The 16,911-nt window shown below is 47.6% G+C and overlaps 1 protein-coding gene across 1 annotated transcript in view; it reads left to right on the top strand.

Moving 5' to 3' along the window:
- Window positions 1-16,911, top strand: part of LOC147098024 (protein transport protein Sec24C-like) — a 100,362-nt gene that overhangs the window by 28,541 nt on the left and 54,910 nt on the right. Inside the window, exons 4-8 of the mRNA XM_085971232.1 lie at window positions 1,032-1,129; window positions 6,956-7,021; window positions 9,480-9,591; window positions 12,101-12,228; window positions 15,552-15,690. Coding sequence (XP_085827358.1) covers window positions 1,032-1,129; window positions 6,956-7,021; window positions 9,480-9,591; window positions 12,101-12,228; window positions 15,552-15,690 — 543 coding nt within the window. The remainder of the gene's footprint in view (window positions 1-1,031; window positions 1,130-6,955; window positions 7,022-9,479; window positions 9,592-12,100; window positions 12,229-15,551; window positions 15,691-16,911) is intronic.

Here is a 16,911-nt window from a genome sequence, read left to right as displayed (position 1 = left end):
CAGTCAAACCAGTGTCCAAAGCGTGCTGATGCGTCCGGAGCATGTTGATCCAAATCCAAACGTTCGGGTTTCAGGAGTTGATCCATAGTGTTGAAAATTGAGTTAATAAAATTGATGTGCCTCAATTATTCCGAGACTCGAAGTTAGCAGAACAAAAGTAAGGCTTTTATTAACTCAGAACATAACACGTAAAATAGAGAGATGTCTACCTTCAAGAGGCTGATGCCGGACTGAAGTTAGATTACAAAGGAGCCAGGTATGGGCGGAGCCCTGCACACAACCAGTTCCAGCACATTCCAATGCATAATACATGAGGACTGGGGGAAGGGAAAAGACACAGAAAGCAGGCAGTTAGAAGGCACAGAAAACAGGCAGTGATGAATGGAATATATTTCATCACAACGCCCACATCCCATAAATGAATAAGTAAAAAAGGACTTTACAGGGTCGACTGGGCTGGGTGTGCCTTTGTTTTGTCCAAATCCGGTGACTAGGATGATGCCGGGTAGTCCATCTGGTTTTATTCCTTTTATGGTTTTTTGTAGCGGTTTTTGATACAACTGAGTGGCTTGCTCAGCCATTTCAGAGGGCAGTTAAGAATCAACCACATTGCTGTGGGTCTGGAGTCACATATCGGCCAGACCAGGCAAGGACGGCAGATTTCCTTCCCTAAAGGATATTAGTGAACCAGATGGGTTTTTACAACAATCCGATAGGTTAATGGTCACCATTACTGGTGCTAGCTTTTTATTCCAGAATTTTATTTAATTAATTAACTGAATTTAAATTACCCTTAGTCTGGGATTAGATGTTTGAAAATAGTGTTAACTCTTGACAGTCTCCAAGGGACAGTCTCCAAGGGACAGAATGAACACTGTGGAACATCATTAAAACTAGACACATGGATGTCTAACGGGATATCTTGAATCTAAAATGGAAGTCCCGCACTGACGAGTAGAAAGCAGCAGGTTGTAGGTTCCACCCATTTTATTGTCCTCCCATTCTGTTACTCAACTTCTTTCTTTCCTCAGGTTTTCAAAAGCCAAGTCACAGACCAAACACACTGTACAGTCCGTTATACCCTGGAGCAGAACAGGATGCTGGTCACCCTCCAGTCTCAGACGTGCGCGTAAGTAAAGCGATTGAGAGCCAGCAGAGACGAGCTGTGGGATCCCTTCCACGCAGTTGGGGGTGGGGGAGAAATACTTAACAGGCCTCAGGGCAAGAATCAACCACATAATAAAGGTGGATTAATGGAGTTGAGATACAGATCAGCCATGATCTAATTGAATTGCGGAACAACCTCGAGAGGCTGAAAGTCCTACTCCTGTTCCTACATTCCTATAATCCAGTCACAAAACGGAAACTGTATGATAATATCTTGAACCAAATTGGAAGATTCAATACCTCTCATGCACTGCAAGGAACATCACAGGATAAGGTCCTACAATCGCCCCGGTCTTGATTATTCCTCCAAAATATACACTGCCATTTTAAAACGAACCTGGAACGTGGTTTTTGCAATCCTTTATTCAGCCCATAACACATAGGGGGAAAAATTCAGTTGTTTGCGCCTTCCGTTGGCGCCTTAAGAGGGCGCTAATGGGGCACAAAGCAACTAGCGCCCGGGCGTGGCGATGTTTGCACCGCTCGCGAAATTAACTAGAAAATTTGCGGCGGCGCTAAACACTACCGCCACGATCTCCTGCGCCGGCAGATTGTGACGTCAGTCGAGTGCGCAACGCCCTGGACCGGAAATTGAGTGGCGCCCCCTGCCTTACCGCCTGCCGCTAGCAACGACAGGTTGAGGGGAGCGTTATGCTGTCAGAAAGGGACTAGGGGAGCGTTATTTAAAGGCGACCGCTTCCTGCCTTTTTTTGTCGGTGACATTTTTGCACCACGCAGTCTGAGAGAGAGAGACTTCTGGAGAGATTCAACGCTGTGTGAAGGAGTTTTGGGTACTGAGCAGCACTTTGCAGGTTGATTTTGATTTGATCTTCCTTGCATCGATTTAGAAGAGACTATGGGGGTTGCACCCTGAGCACTTTCCCTGGGCCTCTCCATTGTTCTTTCCAGCAGATTTGATGTACAGGTCTCTCCAGGCCGAGATTCAAGGCTGCAATGAGCAGGGTGTGGATCGACCCTCCCCTTTAAGAACTGGCCAGCGCCAATGTGTGTGTTCCATTGCTGGCTGACATCACATGGGCTTCGCCAGCGCTCTGAGGTAGCGCCTCGCTCCTCGGCGTTAGCGCCTTAAGAGAGGTGTGTAGCGCCTGACTTAGCGCGCCAATCACCTCCAGGGGCGATAGAAGCCAAGTTTGCAGTCGGAGGCGATAATTAGCGCCAGGCGCTAAACTTTGCGCCCGGCCGATAATTACGCCCCAAATGGGGTGATACCGAATTTCTCCCCCATACAGTCGCCGGCCAAGACAACGCCAGGTAAGTGCCCTGATCCCAGGCCTCTGCCACTACAGCTTTGAGAGTTGCAACAGGAAGCGTGTGCGAGTGGCTCCAGGGATGCCCATTTTACCGGCTTTCCCCAAGGAAGTCCCCATCTCCAGCTGGCATCTCCTGCTTGCTGAAATTGGTCAAAAGGACAATCACTAGAAAGAAGCAGTGATGGAATGTTGGACATCCTGCCTCTGGTGAGCAAACTTTTCCTGCAAATAAGTTTTGTCATAAATCATGCCATTCATGTAGAAATGACTTATGAAATATACTGGGCGGCCTGCTGGTGGCGCTGTCCAGGGAGAGTATAAATACTCGGGCACGGGCCCAGCTTGCTCAGGACATTTTGTAAAGGAACTAGTGAAGGATAACTAGACTTCCATGTTGTGAAACAGTCGATTAAAACCTTGTTTAATACTCTGACCAAGTGCCTAGTAGTTTTCTTACGTCAAGTTTTTTCTATATATATATATTTTTTCTTGTATACAGACTAATGAAAACTACAACTATGGAAACAATTAAACAATGAATTGGATTAAATTGTTAGGAGGAGATTTAGAAACAAACTTGGGAGTGATGTTTGACTCAGTGTCTGACAAAGTTGGAATATATAATGCCCGAAAAAAGAAAAGGAAGAGCTTGCATTTATATCGCACTTTTCATGATCTGAGCACATCCCTAAGCGCTTCACATCCAATGAAATTATTTTGAAGTGTAGTCACTGTTGTAGGAAACATAGCAGCCAAATTACACACAGCAAGCTCCCACAAACACCAATGAGAAAATGACCAGTTATTTTTTTAAAGCAGTAATGCTAGTTGAGAGCTAAGTGTTGACCAGGACACCAGGAGAACTTCCCTCTTCTTTAAATAGTGCCATGGGATTTTTACGTCCACCTGAGAGGGCAGACGGGGCCTCGGTTTAGCGTCGCATCTGAAAGACGGCACCTCTGACAGTGCAGCACTCCCTCAGCACTGCACTGGAGTGACAGCCCTAAATTACACACTCAAGTCTTTGGAGTGGGGTTTGAACCCATGACCTTCTGACTCGGAGGCAAGACTGAGCCAAAGCTGACAAGTCTCCAGAGAGGTGGCAGTGGGGGAATCTTATATAGAGATATATGAACTGCAAAATGGTACTGGTAAGGTAAATTGGCTACTCAAAAGCATTGAGGATGTTCAAAGCACAACTGAGTGTTGTTATAAATCTCATCATTCATCAAGAAACTACTCATGAAATAACGCTGGACGGCCAGCTGGTGGCGCCGTCCAAGGAGTATAAATACGCGGGCGTGGGCCCAGCTTGCCAGGGACATTTTGTAAGACAAGAAACATAGAAGATAGGAGCAGGAGTAGGCCATTCGGCCCCTCGAGCCAGCTCCGCCATTCAATGAGATCATGGCTGATCATCCAAACTCAGTACACTGTCCCTGCCTTCTCCCCATATTCCTTGATCCCTTTAGCCTCAAGAAATATATCTAACTCCTTCTTGAATATATTTAATGAATTGGCCTCAACTGCCCTGTGTGGTAGAGAATTCCACAGGTTCATCACTCTCTGGGTGAAGAAATTCCTTCTCATCTCAGTCCTAAATGGCTTACCCCTTATCCTTAGACTGTGACCCCTGGTTCTGGACTCCCCTACCATCGGGAACATCCTTCCTGCATCTAGTCTGTCCAGTCCTGTCAGAATTTTATAAGTTTCAATGAGATCCCCTCTCATTCTTCTAAACTCCATCTTCTAAACTCCAGCGAGTACAAGCCCAATCGACCCAATCTCTCCTCATACGTCATTCCTGCCATCCCAGGTATCAGCCTGGTGAATCTTCGCTGAACTCCTTCCATGGCAAGAACATCCTTCCTCAGATAAGGTGACCAAAACTGCACACAATACTCAAGGTGTGGTCTCACCAAGGCCCTGTACAACTGCAGCAAGACATCCTTGTTCCTGTGCTCAAACCCTCTCGCTACGAAGGCCAACATACCATTTGCCTTCTTAACCGCCTGCTGCACCTGCATGCTTACCTTCAGCGACAGGTGCACAAGGACACCCAGGTCTCGTTGCACTCCCCCTGCTCCCAATCTATTGCCATTCAGATAATAATCTGTCTTCCTGTTTTTGCCACCAAAGTGGATAACCTCACATTTATCCACGTTTATATTGCATCTGCCATGCTTCTGCCCAATCACCCAACCTGTCCAAATCATCCTGTAGTTTCTCGGCATCCTCCTCACAGCACACACGCCCACCCAGCTTTGTGTCGTCTGCAAATTTGGAGATATTACATCTAGTTCCCTTGTCTAGATCATTAATATATATTGTGAATAGCTGGGGTCCAAGGACTGATCCCTGCGGTACCCCACTAGTCATTGCCTGCCACTCAGAAAAAGACCAACTCTTTGCTTTCTGTCTGCCAACCAGTTATCTACCCAAGTCAATACCTTGCCCCCAATCCCATGTGCCTTAACTTTACACACTAATCTCTTATGCGGGACCTTATCAAAAACCTTCTGAAAGTCCAAATACACCACATCCACTGGTTCTCCCTTATCTATTTTACCAGTTACATCCTCAAAAAATTCCAGTAGATTAGTCAAGCACGATTTACTTTTTGTAAATCCATGTTGACTTTGTCCGATCCTGTCACTGCTCTGCTATTACATCTTTTATAATGGACTCTAGCATTTTCCCCACTACTGATGTCAGGCTTACCGGTCTTTAATACCCCGTTTTCTCTCTATCACCTTTTTTGAATAGTGGGGTAACATTAGCTACCCTCCAATCCATGGGTACTGTTCCAGATTCCATCGAATGCTGGAAGATGATCAGCAATGCATCTACTATTTCTAGGGCCACTTCCTTAAGTACCCTAGAATGTAGATTATCTGGCCCTGGGGATTTATCGGCCTTCAATCCCGTCAATTTCCCTAACACCATTTCCCTACAAATACTGATTTCTTTCAGTTCCTCCCTTTCATCAGATCCTATGTTCCCCGACATCTCTGGGAGGTTATTTGTGTCCTCCTTTGTGAAGACAGAACCAAAATATGTATTTAATTGGTCTGCCATTTCTTTGTTCCCCATTATTAACTAGTGAAGTACAACTAGACCTCCATGTTCTGAAACAAGTTGATTAAAGCCTTGCTTTATACTCAAACCAAGTGTGTAGTGAGTTTTATTACGTCAGGTGTTATAACTGAGAGTTCAAGTCTTGGATGAGTGAGCAATGATCCCACACAACAATGACATTTGCCACCAATCTACCTAATGGAAGTCCCACCAACATGGGAATTCACGCACCTCGAGAAAAGCTACTTGCGGTTCCTACCATTACAGCCAGTGGTTACTTGGGCCCATTAAAAGACTACAGCTTCCTGAATCCCTGGCGGTAACTTAAGATGTGTGAAACGCAGACTCTTTCTGTTGTTTTAATAAAGTAAGATTAAGTGAAAACTATTTTAAAGACACACCAACCAACCATTAGAAAACTTCACAGCTTCTGCAGCATCCCTGAGTAGTGTAGAGAAACAAAGGGACCTTGGAGTGCATGTCCACAGATCCCTGAAGGTAGCAGGCCAGGTAGATAAGGTGGTTAAGAAGGCATACGGAATGCTTGCCTTTATTAGCCGTGGCATAGAATACAAGAGCAGGGGAGGTTATACTTCAACTGTATAAAACACTAGTTAGGCCTCAGCTAGAGTACTGCGTGCAGTTCTGGTCACCACATTACAGGAAAGATGTGATTGCACTAGAGAGGGTACAGAGGAGATTTACAAGGATGTTGCTGGGAGTAGAGAATCTTAGCTATGAGGAAAGACTGGATAGGCTGGATCTGTTTTCCTTGGTACAGAGGAGGCTGAGGGGAGACCTTATTGAGGTGTATAAAATTATGAGGGGCCCAGATAAAGTGGATAGAAAGGACCTATTTCCCTTAGCAGAGGGGTCAAAAACCAGGGGGCACATATTTAAAGTAATTGGGGGAAGGTTTAGAGGGGATTTGAGGGGAAATTTCTTCACCCAGAGGGTTGTGGGGGGTCTGGAACTCACTGCCTGAAAGGGTGGTAGAGGCAGGAACCCTAACCACATTTAAAAAGTACTTGGATGTGCACTTGGGATGCTCCAACCTGCAGGGCTACGGACCAAGAGCTGGGAAGTGGGATTAGGCTGGATAGCTCTTTGTTGGCCGGCGCGGACACGATGGATCGAAATGGCCTCCTTCCGTGCTGTAACTTTCTATGGTTCTATGATTGAATGATTATCAGCAGAATGCAGCGTTCCAATTTTCAAGATATTACTGGTTTTGCGATACATCAGCCTCGACCATCTGGGGTTATTAATCATACAAAGGAGGCCAATAAAGGTGATTTCAAAATTTTACGGTTATATTTGGGACAGAAATTCCCCTCATGGCTAGTAAACAAGGGTGAAGATTTTCCTGGTGTATCCGGAGTACTGTCTAATCTGTGCAGTGATTGTTACTGAACCTTCTTCTGTGTTTGATATCAAAGGGACATCAACCTGGTCCTCTCACAGACACTGGACATGGAATCAATCCGGATTCAATTCCCAATCCGGTAAGTCCCCCTTTATCACCTTACCAATGGGAAATGTTGCTGCTGCTAAAATCCAGATTGAATCTGTGCCGGGGAAATTTATTGCCAGTGCTCCATTTCTAGTGCCCAGCGGCTCCCCGCATTCACTGTATTTAAAGAGAAAAACTATACCCCTCCACCAGCGCTACTTAAAGAGGTCATGAACAACAGGTTAGTTGCTGGATTATTTCTTCTGGCTGTTGGTGCGATTGTACGCATTTTTGGAGCTTTCCTATACTTGCACAAAGTTTCAGTAGTCTACATGGAGTGGTCTGGCTGGTGCTGAGTTACTTTTCTGTTCATTTAAAAGCTTGTGCTGAAAGAAGTTGCTTCCAGACCTGAGTACGATAGCAAAATACTGCAGATGCTGGAAATCCGAAATAACAACAGAAAATGCTGGAAAAACTCAGCAGGTCAAGCAACATCGTGGAGAGAAATTTGAGTTGAGGTTTCGGGTCGAAACCCTTCTTCAAAACTGGAAAGAAAAGAAAATAGATCGAAGGCAAGACTGCGATCGAACAAAAGAAGAAAAAGCTGCCTTTTGTTTCCACGGGCCTATTACCATCTCGTCTGGCTTCGAATACCTTTTATTGTCTCTTTTTCTTCTTTTGTTCGATCACAGTCTTGCCTTCGATCTATTTTCTTTTCTTTCCAGTTTTGAAGAAGGGTTTCGACCCGAAACGTCAATTCAAATTTCTCTCCACGGATGTTGCCTGACCTGCTGAGTTTTTCCAGCATTTTCTGTTGTTATTTTGCTTCCAGACATGGACGGCCTGGTAGGCCTTCCTCTGGGAATTCAGCATGACTGGGAGAATGAAGAGAGAGGCCACGCAGAGCAGGGCAAGCTGCTAGAAGAGGGGGGAGGAGGTGGAGGGGGCGAAGGGCTCTCAGCGGGAGGCCATATCCGCCCAGGGTCTTTAGGGAGCAATTCTCGTTCCTGAACTTCAGCGAGGACCAATGCTTGAGTAGGCGACAAGGACACCTGGCCAAAGCCAGCGGTGCCCCCTTTAACACGTACGTGCTAATGGCATCCTTGGGACCTGAATGCAATTTTTATTCGCCCGGGTCTCAGTTTGCCACGGGCGGGTGGGAAGTTTACTCGCCAACGCAAACTCCTGCCGGAAACCTGTTAAAATCCAGCCCATCGACTCAGGAGTGGACTTGCGTCAACGTCGTTGCATCAAGCAAGGTTAGTAGTTATGTAATCTTCAATGCTCCTTCTACTAAGAATGGGATCGAGGATTAAACAGATGTTAATCGCACTCCTTGACTTTTTTTCCCCCAGCGGAAGGAACTTAGCATTCTTTAAAGTAAGGATTAACCGATGGTGAGAAAGGGAACTCCACCATTGAATAACCAAACATGATCTCTGGTTGGACGGGGCTTGATGGGCTTTGCCCACTCCAGATGTTCTGTTCTATATGTGCGTGCATCATTTTTCTAAACAGATGAGAATCTCAAGTTTTTTTTGATTCATTCCTGGGATGTGGGCGTCGCTGGCAATGCCAGCATTTATTGCCCATCCCTAGTTGCCCTTGAGAAGGCGGTGGTGAGCTGCCTTCTTGAACCGCTGCAGTCCTTGTGGGGAAGGTGCTCCCACAGTGCAGTTAGGGAGGGAGTTCCAAGATTTTGACCCAGCGACGATGAAGGATCGGTGATATATTTTCAAGTCAGGATGGTGTGTGACTTGGAGGGGAACTTGGAGGTGGTGGTGTTCCCATACACCTGCTGCCCTTGTCCTTCTAGGTGGAAGAGGTCGTGGGTTTGGGAGGTGCTGCCGAAGAAGCCTTGGTGAGTTGCTGCAGTGCATCTTGTAGATGGTACACACTGCAGCCACGGTACGCTGGTGGTGGAGGGAGTCTCATGCACAAGTACTGTGTACAGTATTGGTCTCCTTATTTAAAGAAGGATGTAAATGTGTTGGAAGCAGTTCAGAGAAGGTTTACTAGACTAATCCCTGGAATGGGCGGGTTGTCTTATGAGGAAAGGTTGGACAGGCTAGGCTTGGATCCGCTGGAGTTTAGAAGAGTAAGAGATGACTTGATTGAAACATATAAGATCCTGAGGGGTCTGGACAGGGTGGATGTGGAGAGGATGTTTTCTCTTGTGGGAGAATCTAGAACTAGGGGTCACTTAAAAATAAGGGGTCGCCCATTTAAGACAGAGATGAGGAGAAATTTTTTCTCACAGAGGGTCGTGAGTCTTTGGAACTCTCTTCCTCAGAGGGCAGTGGAAGCAGAGTCTTTGAATATTTTTAAGACAGAGGTAGATAGATGCTTGATAAGCAAGGGGGTGAAAGGTTATCGGGGGTAGGCGGGAATGTGGAGTAATCAGATCAGCTATGATCTTATTGAATGGCGGATCAGGCTCGAGGGGCCGAGTGGCCTACTCCTGCTCCTAATTCGTATGTTCTTATTGAATGTCATTGTTGCTTTTTTAGGTTCAAGTGACAGAGAATGATGAAATGTTGTGGGAATCCCAGCTATTCTGCACTGATATGAGAGGGCAAGTACCTCCACTGACCACAACGCACTTCACAGTAGAAGATCGAGGTAAATAATACACGTAGATCACTTGACCCGCGCTGCAGCAAGTTCATTAAAGAGTAAGGGTGGCGTAAATATCAAGTTAACGGAAAGCAAGCTGCAAATTGTACAATTTTAAAGGGGGTGCAATAATAGAGAGACCTGGGGGTGTTGTACACAAATCTTTGAAGGCGGCAGGACAGGTTAACAAAGCAGTTAATAAAGCAAATGGGATCCTGGGCTTTATAAATAGAGGCAGAGTACAAAAGCCAGGGAGTTATACTAAACCTGTATAAAACACTAGTTCGGCCCCAGCTGGAGTATTGTGTCCAATTCTGGGCACCGCACTTCAGGAAGGACGTGAAGGCTTTGGAGAGGGTACAGGAGAGATTTACTAGAATGGTTCCAGGGATGAGGGATTACAGTTACGTGGATAGACTGGAGGAGCTGGGGTTGTTCTCCTTGGAGCAGAGAAGGCTAAGAGGAGATTTGGTAGAGGTATTTCAAAACATGAAGGATTTAGATAGAGTGAATAAAGAGAAACTGTTTCCAATGGCTGATGGGTCGATAACCAGAAGGCGCAGATTTAAGGTGATTGGCAAAAGAACCAGAGACGCCAGGAGGAAAAACTTTTTTTACACAACAAGTGGGTAGAATTTGCAATGCACTGCCTGATAGGGTGGTGGATACAGATTCAACAGCAGCCTTCAAAAGGGAATTGGATAAATACTTGAAGGAGAAAAAATTGCAGGGATATGGGGAAAGAGTGGGGGAGTGGGACTGACTGGATTGCTCTTCGACAGAGCCGGCGCAGACTCGATGGGCCGAATGGCCTCCTTCTGTGCTGTACGATTCTATGAAATGCAGTGCAAACAGTGAAGGAAAGAAAGAAAGGAATAACTTGTATTTCTATAGCGCCTTTCACGACCTCAGGATGTCCCAAAGTGCGGTACAGCCAATGAAGTACTTTTGAAGTGAAGTCACTGTGGTTGGATAAATGACTCTTGTGCAAGACTGTCTCAGTGCCTTAGAGGTATTGCTTAGTTTGGTACTGAGCCAAGCAGAAGATCTCAGATTACTGCCCTGAGTCAGAAGGTTGTGGGTTCACGTCCCACTCCAGGGACTTGAGCACAAAAACCTAGACTGACACTCCAGTGCAGTACTGAGGGAGTGCTGCACTGTCGGAGGTGCCATCATGCGGATTCTCTATCAAGGTGCGTTTAAAAGATCCCATGGCACTATTCAAGGAAGAGCAGGGGAGTTCTCCCCGGTGTCCTGGTCAATATTTGTCCTTCAACTAACACCAAGATCAGATTAACTGGCTCTTCATATCACTGCTGTTTGTGGAACCTTACTGTGTGCAAATTGGCTGCTGGGTTTGCCTACAAAATAACAGTGACTAATGTTCAAAAGTACTTCATTGCTTGTAAAGCCTTTGGGGTGTCCTGAGGATGTGAAAGGTGCTATATAAATGCCAGTTCACAGATTTCAACCGTGATGGTGACAGTGGCACCAATGGGTAACGGGAAAAGATAATCAACCAAGGTTTCTGCCCCTCTGACCTACATTTGAGGATAGGATTGTCCTCTCTCTTGCCCATGGTCAGACTCCCTGGTGACACTCGGGGAGAAAGATTTGGTGGCGCCTCCTTTGGGGCGCTAACTTCGCCGGGGCGCTACTTTTAGTGGCCCTGAAAAAGTTAGCGCCACTGCACCGTAAATTCGGTGGTAGCGCCCAAAGCAGGAGGTGGGGCGCCACTGGAAGCACTCTCCCTCCTTCCTGGGGCATTACAAGTGAATATCGCAGCGCTACGTGCAACAGCGCCACCCGCGTCGGCACGTAGCGCTGCGGCATTGCCTCCCTCCCCTGATTACAGGGGAGGGGCCTAGCGTTACACGCACTGGGGCCCTGCTGGACCACCGGGGAGCGGGGTGCCGTGAAAACAGCCCGGCACTCGAGAGGAGCGCCGGGCTGAGCGATCGCGGCCGGCACCCCGAGATAAAAACGGGGAAGGGGGCAAGTGCTGGCAGGTGGCCCAAAAAAAATGGCCGCCCGACACCTGCCCTTTAAATTGCGGCGCCGCGGCTGCAAAAACGCCACCCTGACCCTGTCGGACATATCGTCCAGCGATAGGTCAGGGGGCACAACTGAAGTTTGCAGCCGGGGGCGCTAACGGGAGGTGCAAAGCAACCCAATATTTCCCCCTCAGTGTCTGGGCTCCCACATGTGAAAAGTGGCCATTTGACTGAGGTACTGGAAGGTTGCTGGCACGTGTAGGCCAGTGCCTGGAGAAGAGTACAGGGGAGGGAGGTTGAATTCAGGAAAACACCACAGCAGAAGATCAAGGTAAGTCACACAGTTTGATCACTTGAACAAACTCTATGAACAAGCTGGGTTCCACTGTGGCGTACTGCACTGGAGCCCCAGCTTGCCCCTCTTGCTAAGATCCCTGGGATAACTTCTCTATCTAAAGCCTGCTTGGTTCAGTGGTTGGAATTTTGTTCTTCTAAACAGGATCTTTTCTCCTGCGTTCCAGGCATTGCAAGTCCCAGGTTTGTCCGATGCACAACTTACACCATCCCCAGCTCACCGGAGATGGCCAAACTCTCCCACCTTCCCCTTGCTGCTGTTGTTAAACCACTCGCTACTCTACCAGAAGGAGAGGTGAGGACTCTTTACCCTTGCCTTCCATCGCTTACCCCGCCAGAGCCTCCTCACTAGCAATCCTCACTTGCTTCAACATCGCTATTTATTTTGCATGCTAAGTGTTTAAAGAGTGGCCAGGCCGTTCTCACGGTTCAGAGAAAGGTTTCTGAGCTACACAGAACAAGAGGATCTCTGGTTTGGCCCTTGACCCTGCTGAGTACTGGACCTCAGTCAGGATTTTAAAAAATTCCATCTCAGGACCTGGATGTCCCTAGTGGCCTTGAGGTTTGATACAACTGAGTTTTTTAAAATTCCTTCTCGGGATATGGGCGTCGCTGGCAACGCCGACATTTATTGTCCATCCCTAATTGCCCTTGAGAAGGTGGTGGTGAGCCGCCTTCTTGAACCGCTGCAGTCCGCCTGGTGAAGGTACTCCCACAGTGCAGGTAGGGATTTTGATCCAGCGACGACGAAGGAACGGCAATATATTTCCAAGTCAGGATGATGCGAGACTTGGAGGGGAACTTGGAGGTGGTGGTGTTCCCATACGCCTGCTGCCCTTGTCCTTCTAGGTGGTAGAGGCTGCGGGTTTGGGAGGTGCTTTGGGAGGTAGCTTGCTAAGCTACTTCAGAGGCTAATCACATTGGTGTGGGACTGGAGTTACATATAGGCCACATCAGCAGGTTTCCTTCCCTAAAGGACCAGTTGGGTTTTTACGACAATCCGACAGCTTCATGGTCACTTTTACTGATACCAGATTTTTTTTTTTAATAAACTTAATTCAAATTCTCAAACTGCCACAGTAGGTTTTGAACTTCACAGTCTCTGAAAGATTAACCCAGGCCTCTGCGTTACTAGTGTGGTGACATAACCACTGCACTATCGTACTCCAAGTAGTGGCAGTAGGGGAGCGACAATGTACTCCCATGATGGAATAATCTGCTGATTAGCAGGATCCTGGAGGATCGACAAGGGTACTGGAGGGTGTCCGGCACTTGTGGAAGGGGTCAGTGCCCTCAGGAGAGGAGGGGAGAAATTGCCTAGGAGAAGACAGTAAGAAGCGCTGTACATTTTTTAAACTTCCACCGTGCTGAACGGTCGGTCATGTATTGGAAAACGGGGGGGGGGGGGCCACCAGACAGTTTCTACTTGGAGCAACATGACCACAAGGAGGTGCCAAGCAGCCTGCATCGCACACACACATAGGGAGGAAGAATGATCAGAAAAACAAGTCCTTGAGCTCAGACAGACTGGATAGACAGCAGTATATGGGTAGAGGTCCGGGAGCAGGCTCAGGCAGATAACGACACACACTGTGCAATGTTCCCTTTAAATTGTCTTGGTTGTGTGCGGCCTGTTTATTTCAACGCGCGGTCCCTTTAAACCTCTGAGCGTGCGCGGTATTCCGAATGGAATTCCAAAGCTTGTGAGCGGCCTGCGAGGTACCTTGCAGATTACTGCGTGGCCACGCATGCACGCAGCTTAGCGGGAACACCGACGCTGCGGCTGCGATTTTTCCTCTCGATGCTGCTTGGGGGCGGGACAGCTGCCTTCCGGGTTCCAGTCCCGCCTCCAACGACGTCCGATGCACAGACGCGATTTTGCGTCAATTGGCCTTGTTAAGCCCACCCGGTGGGCTTGCCGGCCAATTAAGAGAAAGCCGGTGTCAGATGACGTCAGTTGATGACGCATCATCTGCCAGTTTTCTTAAAGGGGCCACGCACAATTTTTCTTTGACAGCTGATTTCTCAGTGTTTGACAGCAGTGAGGTGTTGCAGACACTGACAATGACTGTTCACGGGTGAGCTCTCGCACCCAGGCTCTCTAGTGACTCCCTCCTTAGGCTAGAACAGATGGCAGCTGCAGGTGAGGTTACGGAAGCGATCTGTCACTGGTGAGAGAGGTTCTCCCAATGAGGTGGGACTACACACACAATCCAAAACTTGTCACCTACAGAAAAGTGTAAATACATTAAAAATGATTTTCCCAACATTTTCTTACCTCTGAAACTCACCAGTGTACCATTGGATCCTTCACACCACTTCTGCAGCTGTCATCAATGCAGAAACATTACAGCAGACCCACAGCACGTCACACTTACCCTGCCGTGGTGTCCGGACGTCGGGAAGCCCACAGTCGACCTGGCAAAATTGTAAAAAGCCTCTTAACTGCCTGTTAACAACCTGTTAAGTGCCTATAATCCTCTTCCCGCCGCTAGACTGATACCTGGGATGGCAGGAATGAAGTATGAAGAGAGATTGGGTCGATTAAGCTTATATTCGCTAGAGTTTAGAAGAATGAGAGGGGATCTCATTGAAACTTATAAAATTCTAACAGGACTAGACAGACTAGATGCAGGAAGGATGTTCCCGATGGCGGGGGAGTCCAGAACCAGGGGTCACAGTCTAAGGATAAGGGGTAAGCCATTTAGGACTGAGATGAGGAGGAATTTCTTCACCCAGAGAGTGGTGAACCTGTGGAATTCTCCACCTCAGAAGGCAGTTGAGGCCAATTCATTAAATATATTCAAGAAGGAGTTAGATATATTTCTTAAGGCTAACGGGATCAAGGGATATGGGGAGAAAGCAGGGACAGGGTACTGAGTTTGGATGATCAGCCATGATCTCATTGAATGGCAGAGCAGGCTCGAGGGGCCGAATGGCCTACTCCTGCTCCTATCTTCTATGTTTCTATGCTAGGTGTCGGGTCCCTGCGCAAATTGGGGACCCGACACCCAGGAAGATTGATTGGAGGCGGGTTTACAGCGGGTTTCTGACCCGCTGTCAATCTTTGCAATTTTGCCGGATGTCCCGCCTCCAAACCCGCCCCCTGAGCACCGGTAAAATTCCCCCCTGTGTGCTTCACTACTCTTGTATGGATTGTCCACTGCTTTGGTAAATGTTTAAACATGGGGGTGAACTCCCACTGGGTTTATGCTGTTTCCCTGGGGATTCCGCAGCTCTTCCTCTCAAGTTACAGCAGACGAGTGGGAGAACCCACCCCGCAGAAGTGCACCCCGACATTTTCAGTGTTGTGTCCAGTAAATCTAAGCAGCCGAACCCTCGGAACCGCCTTTCAGTAGACCCAGGCATGCTGCTCTGATTTATGACTGCGACACTGCCTCCTTCCTCCTCTCATTCTTTCTCATCTTTGTGTTGTAACTTCTGCCTAGGTATCCTGTCACCTTCTGAACCACCTCTGGTCTCCAGTAAGTCCCGCTCGCCTACCCTTTCACCTTGGGGATGAGACGCTCCATGTTCTTACAGTAATTTTACAGCCACACTGTTGGAAGGGCTTCGCTTTTATGAACATTGGCTGTACTCGGTTATTTGTCCTTTTAGGCTCCTGTGTGTTTGGTGGATCACCGGGAAGCTGGTCCCATTCAGTGCGAGAAATGTGCAGCCTACATGTGCCCTTTGATGCAATTTCTGGACAATGGCCAAAGGTTCCAGTGCCCATTCTGCGATGCTGTCTCGCAGGGTAAGTGAGTTACAGGCACCGTTCATCTTAATTAAAAAGGGATCGAGAGGGCTGAGGTGGGTGAACTGAAAAGTAATACCTTTCACAGAATTGAGAATTAGTAGCTGCACCCACAAGGACATGATGGTTGAGAAACAGCCTCGCGCACTTTTCCAGTTTCTTTCAGCTCCACTCAGTACCGCCAATACCACACAAACACATTTCTACCCCAGCTGTCGAAAAGATTTACCCATCCTGTGCCTCCCCCCCGACTCTGGTTTGAGAGTCCAGCCATCTCTCTATCGCTCTGTATCCCCATCAATTTGGTGATCACTTGAAAACTACAAATGTTTCTGCCCCTTTAACTGTATAAAACACTAGTTAGGCCACAGCTAGACTACTGCGTACAGTCCTGGTCACCACATTACAGGAAAGGCGTGATCGCACTAGAGAGGGTGCAGAGGAGATTTATGAAAATGTTGCCTGGGCTGGGGAATTTTAGCTATGAGGAAAGATTGGATAGACCGGGGTTGTTTCCTTTGGAACAGAGGAGGCTGAGGTGAGATTTAATTGAGGTGTATAAAATTATGAGGGGCCTAGATAGAGTGGATAGGAAGGACCTATTTCCCTTAGCAGAGAGGTCAATAACCAGGGGGCATAGATTTAAAGTCATTGGTAGAAGGATTAGAGGGGAGTTGAGGAGAACTTTTTTCACCCAGAGGGTGGTGGGGGTCTGGAACTCACTGCCTGAAAGGGTGGTAGAGGCAGAAAACCTCATTGCATTTAAAAAGTACTTGGTTATGCCATAACCTACAGGGCTACGGACCAAGTGCTGGAAAGTGGGATTAGGCCGGATAGCTCTGTCAGCCGGCAGGGACAAGATGAGCCGAATGGGCTCCTTCTGTGCTGTAAATTTCTATGATTTCTATGATTTAAATCTGACGTCAATGGAGAACACTCTGTTTGGCCAGGAACACAGACTTTCAGTGGGCCTTTCGCACACTGGCAAGGTTTGAAATTCATAGGTTGGGTCCTCATCTTGCCCCTTTGGGGGAAGAGGGCGAGCTATTCCCCCTTTTAAGATATTTCTCCTCTTCTGTCTTGGCTGTTGCTGTGGCGACACACAACAGCAGACATTCAGTGCACTTCCGTTTGAACCAGCTTAGAGAGACGAGATCAAATGAACCCCCTCTCTCTGTGGGAAATCAGCTCATCAGCGACCATGTCCACAAACAAGGCCAA

This window comes from Somniosus microcephalus, chromosome 30, assembly GCF_052327205.1.
Source record: "Somniosus microcephalus isolate GS21.2 chromosome 30, FLI_Smic_1.0, whole genome shotgun sequence".
Lineage (NCBI taxonomy): Eukaryota > Metazoa > Chordata > Chondrichthyes > Squaliformes > Somniosidae > Somniosus > Somniosus microcephalus.
This window is presented reverse-complemented; position numbering and strand designations above follow the sequence as displayed.